The 7,330-nt window shown below is 34.2% G+C and overlaps 1 protein-coding gene across 5 annotated transcripts in view; it reads right to left on the reverse strand.

Annotated features, from left to right (window-relative positions):
• Positions 1-6,984, reverse strand: part of LOC120077951 (dynamin-related protein 3A-like) — a 66,375-nt gene extending 59,391 nt beyond the window's left edge. For 2 of the 5 annotated variants that reach the window (XM_090313892.1, XM_039032086.2), the window contains exons 1-4: positions 6,270-6,984; positions 3,481-3,763; positions 3,377-3,405; positions 3,195-3,296 (exon numbers count right to left, since the gene is read on the reverse strand). In XM_090313892.1, the coding sequence (XP_090170018.1) occupies positions 3,195-3,296; positions 3,377-3,405; positions 3,481-3,763; positions 6,270-6,629 (774 nt within the window). In that variant the 5' untranslated portion in view covers positions 6,630-6,984. Of the gene's footprint in view, positions 1-3,194; positions 3,297-3,376; positions 3,406-3,480; positions 3,764-5,547; positions 5,714-6,269 lie in introns of all 5 variants that reach the window. The other 3 variants (XM_039032087.2, XM_039032085.2, XM_039032088.2) reach the window with 2 other exon arrangements.
• Between the last annotated feature and the right edge of the window lie 346 nt (positions 6,985-7,330).

Here is a 7,330-nt window from a genome sequence, read left to right on the forward strand (position 1 = left end):
GGTCCTTTCAACCCCTTGACCTTGGGCTGTATTCCTCTATTTTGTTTGGAATATACTTGTTTGTTTTCTATTAAAAAAAATGGAGTAGATCGTGCCTAAATTGAGCAACCATATCATGAAAATTGGATTCCAAGCCAATAGACTCGAGGATGAAGCATCTGAACACCAAATATGACATCAAAACATTGTTATGTGAGCTAAAAAAGACAAAAGACCCAAGGGGACAGCATTGAGACGCTATATAGAGCTTCAAGTTTGACCAAATACATGTCTACATCCGTTTTAATAACTCCTGGAAATTAGGGTAGCGTTGAGACAATGTCCCTAGCATCTTGACACTATGGCGTTTCTAAATGTGCCGAGGTCTTTTGACACTATTTTTTAATATATTATCTACCTCGCTATGACTTGGTGCAAGTGTACATCGTTTTTCAATTCATGTGATCTTACATCCCTTTTGATCAATTGGAGAAATCTTTTATAACTCCTTTGGCTCGGGCTACATGCCCTCCTTTTGCAAATTCCATACTTCAATGAAATTTGTTTTTTACAAAAAAAAAAAAAAAAAAAAAAAACATGTACCTTTTTCAATTTTAGGTCTCAACTTTTGGAGGAAGTATCCAATTTGGGCAAATTACATATTCTTTTTTTTTTTTTTGGTCTTTTTTCTTTGTTCTTTCGTCCTCTTTTCATCTACACTCTTAGATTTTATGAACTCCAAGTAGAATTTTAGCTATATCACGATGTTTGATTAGAGTTTGATCTCCTGATTCAAGGATCGATTCAAGCCCAATGGTAAACCGATGACATTTTGAACTTCGGTGTAATTTCCAATATTTATCCAAGTATTCTTTTGTTCTTGTTTTTATTCTTTGTGAGCTTTCATTGATTGAATTGATGTCTCAATTGTCTTGATTGTTTGTATGTACGCTATGTATGATTTCGAAATCCACCACTGTCATGAATAATTGTTTAATTTTAGTAGCATACAATATGTGTGTTTCCTATGGCTTTTCCATAAGTACTTAGCTTGCATGACAAACTCTAGGATTTAAGAAATTGTTCAAGTGTAGCTATCTTGCCTAATTGATTTTGCAAGTGTTCCCATTGCGCTTATACTTCTTGTCAAGTTGATACGGTTAATTAGATAATAAGAGTTGGTTATAATGTTTTGTTATAATCAATAGACTTGGGAACTAAACTTATCTAATCGGCTTCTCTTAAAAAGAATAAAAAATAAAATAAAAAATAAAAGTTACCTGACCTTTTTCAAATAAGTAGACTAAGTATTTGGATGCTTGCTTGATTTAATTTTATATTAAGCTTGGGATCGGCATTACAATTACATGAGATCACCTTGAATTGAGAACCTTGATATGTTCCTCTTTCATTTGCTTTTCTTATTTAGTCACCAACAAAAACTCCCCCTATTTTATTATCCTTGCAAATTTAATATTGAGGAGTACTACTAATAAACTGGATGAAAAGGAATCATTGCAACTTTCAACTTTCTCAACCTTATTCTTCCATCTTTGACTCAACTCGACTTAAGTTTTCTTCGTGGTCTTCTCTCTCCAAGAAGTTCAAAGGGCATTCCATTCAACATATCTATTGTGATTGGCCTACATTTATTAATTCCTTTTAAGCTTATGATCTTTGAGTTCTTGTTTTAAGTCTTTTGTTAAGCTTTTTAAACTTGTTCTCTTTAAGTTCTTGTTCTTATTTTTAAGTCTTTAGCTAAGCTTTATTAAGTTTTCTTCATTGTATCCTTTTGTATCTCAGAGCATTAATCTCTTTTCATTCTCTTAATGAAAAGTAAAACATCAGATAGAAGATCTACTTCTAGCTATTATCTTTTGTTGGAGAAAGTTTAGCTACATGGCGTAAGTAAAAAAAACAAAATGCAGTAGCCAATATTGAAGCAGAACTTAGAGCTTGGCTCATGAAATTTGTGAATGTATTTGGATTAGCAAGATACTTGAGAACGAAACACCTATATGGATCTCAACAAAGCTATTATCAGTAGAACTCATAATTCAGTTCTACATAATGGGACAAAGCATTTTAAAATTATAAGCATTTCATAAAAGAGAAGACTGATGCAGGTGTAATATGCATATCGTATCTTCCAACGACAAAACAACTAGTTGTTACCTAACTAAAGACCTTTCGAAAAGACAATTCGATAAACATCCCACAAGCTGGCTATAGAAGGCACCTTCAAACCTAATTTAGGGGGGACAAAGTTAAGATATGTATTATGTGTATATTTATAATTTATTTCTGCAAGATTTTTTTCTTATTGGTAGATGGTCTTTCTTCTATATAAGAAGACCAATATTAAAAAAAAATAATAATAATAATAAAATAATAAAATAATAATTAAAAAAAAAAAAAAAAAAAAAATCCTTGCGCCTTGAGGCAAGGCTCTAAAGTTTTAACCTCAAGACTTACACCTTCATTGAACAATAAGAGGCTTACGCCTATGTAGCATAAAATCTCCCAACTCGTCTAATGATTAGAAAAATAATAGTGATTTGCCTAATTCTTCAAAAATATCTATTGAACCAAGACTACTTTTACTGTTGTGACTATAAAAACATTGAAGGAAAAAATTTATAGCATAAATCAATCCTATAAATGATAGTAGTAGGAGTGATGATAAAGATATTCTTTTAGAATTTTTTTATTAAATGAAATTTGTGAGGGTGAATTTTCTTTTCATTTTTATAACTATCATGTTTAGCAATACTTAGTCATGCCAATTTAGATTTGTAAAATATTCTTAATTCACTATTTGAGGCTTACGCCTCATACCATCTCGAGGCTTATGTCTCGCCTCTTCAAGAGGAAAAGTCTCAAGACCCGCCTTAAAGAAGAATTTGTATTTGACTCATAGAATCATGTAAGAAATATAAAATTTTCTTCCCAAATTCAAGTAATAGTATCACTGTTCATCATTCTTCCTTCTTGGTTTAGTAAGACATAAAGGTCAAGATACATGATTAAAAAAATTTAAAAATCCATGACTACTAATTTGTGAAATTTGTATGCTTTGAACATTAATCTCTTTTCATTGAATCAATGAAAATTGTCGTTTCTTGTTTATAAAAATAATAAATTAATTTTAAAAAAACTTCAAAAAAATAAACATCATGTGCAAGAGTTTGCATCCTCATCAAGTTTATAATTACCTCTTGACATCGATTCACAACACCAAAGTAGCCAAGTCGCAATGGAATCACTTTTCCATTCAAAAGGTTACGTGCATCAGTGCCTCTATCCATTATGTCTAGCTGCAATTATGGGTAAGAGAACCATCAAAAACTGCGTTCACTTACAGAGTCAACATATACTTAGTAAACTTACAAAGCACCTTTGTGATTATCCCAATCGTTCTAAGACCTGTGAACACATGAAATGTGAGTTAGAAGGGAACAAAGTACTAACTCATGGACTAAATGCTGTGAAATAACTTACCATCAGGATCAGCATTTCCAGCGATCTGAAGAGCATCTGAGTTAGCTAAATCAGAATTTGCTGGTGTAACGGCAAGAATCAAACAGCTTGAAACTTTGATGTATGACATAATCATTGTACGAATGCGAGCTTCAATATCAGAAGGTTGATCTCCAACTGGAACTTTGGTTATACCAGGAAGATCAACCAGAGTTATATCAAGAACATTTGGTGAAAAGATCTTCAGACGAATTTGCTTGTCTGAGACACCTTTATTACCACCAGCCTCCCTATCAGTCTCAGCCTACAGCACAAAAGAGGACACATTGCAAGTTGGAGATCATTAATATGCTTCAATATACTTTAAATGCAAAATAATGTGACTCACTTCAGCGGATAGCTAGAGAGAAAGAGATGTTTTTTTAACAAGAAATGAAACTTTACATTAAGTGAATGAAAAGAGACTCTTGCAAACTCCAAAAGGAGGGGAAAAAATAATAAAAAATAAAAAACTAAAATAAAAAGAAACTAACAAAGTATTGACAAAGTAAACATAAGGAAACCGAAACTTAAAACTAAACAGAAACAATGAGAACGGTATTTATTGAGCATTAGTCTCTCTTTTCATTTAATCAATGAAAAGTTGTCTCGCGATAGATACTCTGAATAGAAAGCCCTGAAAACTTCTTGGAGAGGAACAATGAAAACAGCCCAGTCGCAATAGATACCCTGAATAGGAAGCCCTGTGAACTTCTCAGCAGAGATATTGTATTGATATCTATCATCAAATCTACAGAAGAGAACATTAAGTATGCTCCCAAAGGTAGGACCAAAGGAAGAGCACAAATAGGTTCTCCAATTGACATTAATCACGAATAGAGGAAAGTAACAAAACTGTAATGGGGTCTACAAGCAAATTAATAATGACTTAGGATGCTTTGGGATTGTTTTTGAGAGCATAAAAAGTAATTATGTAAAAAATCTTAACCCCTTTGAGTGTTCAGTAAGGTTGTTTCTTGATTGTGAATGAATTTGTTAAAATCACTTTTTTAAACATGTGTTCATTCTCGAACTTTTTAAAACCGGTTACCTACTAACTACTAACTTTAAAATAGACTCTCGTAGAATAAGCGATAACTTCCTAACAAGTTTTAAAATTTCAATTTTATCCTTCATAAATTAAATTTGATTTTGTGAAGTCCCAACCCTAACTCTTTGAGCTTCAATTAATAATTTCTGAAGGTTCAATATTCAAGACCCATAACTTCCAACCTTCATTGGATTGTGGTTGTAGTATTTGAATCTATAACCTCTTGGTCGGGGATATAATGCCTTAATCATTTTAGTTGAGTTCGGCTCAAATTGACAGTAAGAAATAATCTCATTTGTATGAATCTGCTTCAAATTATGCTCCATCAACTGTTATTGAGGCCATGATATATGCACTCAATCAGGAAGTGCATATCAAACTTTGCCTATGTATCGCTGTTAATTTTTACACCATAAGAAGCTTCTGAAGTTTTAGTCAGAGTCTTTTTGCAAATTATTAATTGGGTTATTGATTGCTATGTTAGTTGTTCTTCTTTGTTTCTCTCTCTCTTTTTTTTTTTTTTTTGAGAGTCGTGAGTGTCCGGGTCAAGTTTTCTTCAAGCAAGCTGTCTTTCGAGATTTTTGGGTTGCATGCCTAAGGCAATGTTTTTTTTTTTTTTTTGTAGATTGAGATGGATTGATCTTCGCTATCGTGCACCTTCCAACTACTTGTTGATGCTACGGCAGTGCCTAATATGAGGTTGCTCCTGCCTCAAATGCACACCTCGACTAGTCTCACGGGACAACCCGCTTGACCCTACAACATTTGGGCGTCAAAGAAACTCATAGGACATTAAATCCTAAGTAGACAGTCCCCATAAATTGAATCTATTACCTTTTAGCCCTTTATTAACCATCTACGTAGGAATTAATTTCCTACGAATTTCCTTAACACCCAAATATTGTAGGATCAGGCAGGTTATCCCATTAGATTGGTGGAGATGCACGTCAGCTTGCTCAGACACTCATGGATACAAAAAAAAAAAACACTTTATTTACCTTATTTATCATTAGGCCAACCCAGGATGGTTTAGTTGTTCTTCTTTGTCTTGTCTTCTTGTATTTTTGGGCTTCTTTCTTTTCGATTGTATAGTATTTTCTCGTTCCCATCAGGAACTTGTAACCAACCATGAACTTTGTTCTTCCGATGAAAAGTGACAAGTTTCTTGTTTCAAAAAAATAAAGTGAAAAAAATGATAAAGGGCTAGTAAAGAGGAAAAGAGTAATGAGAAAAGAAAATGGTCTTTGGAAAAAGCATAGCAAGTGACGTCAAATCCTCTAACTTTCTGATCAACAAATCAGCAGGTAAGCAAAAACAGTTTGAAGCATGTTTTAACTTGAATGGAAAATTCTCAATGTCAGATAAAAACTTCAAAGGCTCATCTTATACCCAGTCATGTGACATTCTAATAAGTTATGCAGCAACGGTGTACCACTCACGTTCCTCTTTACATTCTCTTATTACATGTTTTGGTTGACAACCTCATAAGTACTCGAATCTCAAATCTAATGGAACAATCTACCTGAATATCAAATAGTTCGGGAGCACTTATACAGTTTCCAGCTACCAAAATTATCTCATTTCGGGTTAATAATACTCGATGAAAACCAGAAATGATATATCAACATTCAGGTAGATTCCAACATTCGCAACGCTAAGCTCCAAATGCACAAAAAGTCAAAGAATGAAAGAAGACAATAGGCAGTAACAAAATCCTTACACGAATTTCCCTCCGAATTTCAGAGAAGTCGTAGAATTTCTTCCCGGGTAGGTGCAAGAACTCCCCATACTCCTCGTCAGTCTTAGTCTGCACGAGCTGAAGCACCAATGGCCGCCGCGTGCAGATATCAGAACCCCTCGGCAGGAAATCGCGACCGACGAGAGCTTCTAGTACGCTCGACTTGCCACTGCTCTGACTACCAACGACAGCAACTTGAGGGAGCTCAATGGTGGAGTGGCTGCCCAGCTGAGCGAAAATGTCCTGAAGCTTGTTCACTATTGGGATGACGGAGTTGCCCAAGGGGGAGGCGACAGAAGCAGAGGAAGACGATGGAGAAGGAGGCACTTGCTCGTTCGCCATGGACAACGACGGATCGGGAAAGGATGGATGCAGTGTTTTTTGGAATCGTTGATCGATGAGAGATAGAATTCGAGGAGATTGAGATTGGTGGAAAAGTTAGAGGAAGAAGAGATTTGTGGGTCTCTGCGGAGGAGCGGAGGAGCGGCGGAGAGAATCAACAGGGGCGGACGAAGAAGGCGGTGGTGGACAAAAAATCAGGCCACCCTGCAAATTTTGGCCAACAGCGATTCTGAGCCTGTAATAATAATAAATTAGGGTCGAGCACAAAAATTAATCACTCCATTTACAAGTGATATTTGAAAAATCGGAATTATAGAAAAACTATTACAATTGTTTGAGTCGTTGAGTTACGAATGATGTGTAGAGTCTATACGTTTTATATGTTTGTAAAATTGTACGTTTGGGATATAGAATTAGATTTATGTCTGAGATAATAAGTTTATTTGTTTAAATTATAAAAGCAATTTGTTTTTTTTCTTTAAAAACAAGTTTGTTCGATAATTAATTGAATTTTTTGTTTTTACCATTTAAAAAATGCTTTGAAAATTGTGAATGAATTTTTTAAATGGAAAAAACTTATGTTTTCGTTCAATTGTCCAAGTGCACGGTTGCCTAATTGGTAAAGCCTAAAAGTAGCAATTTTCATCAACTAATTCTTTGATTCAATCCCCAAGTTGTACATAATTTTTTTATTTTACTTT

Source organism: Benincasa hispida, chromosome 5, assembly GCF_027475165.1.
Source record: "Benincasa hispida cultivar pf3 chromosome 5, pf3_genome.v1.1, whole genome shotgun sequence".
NCBI classification, from domain to species: Eukaryota; Viridiplantae; Streptophyta; class Magnoliopsida; order Cucurbitales; family Cucurbitaceae; genus Benincasa; species Benincasa hispida.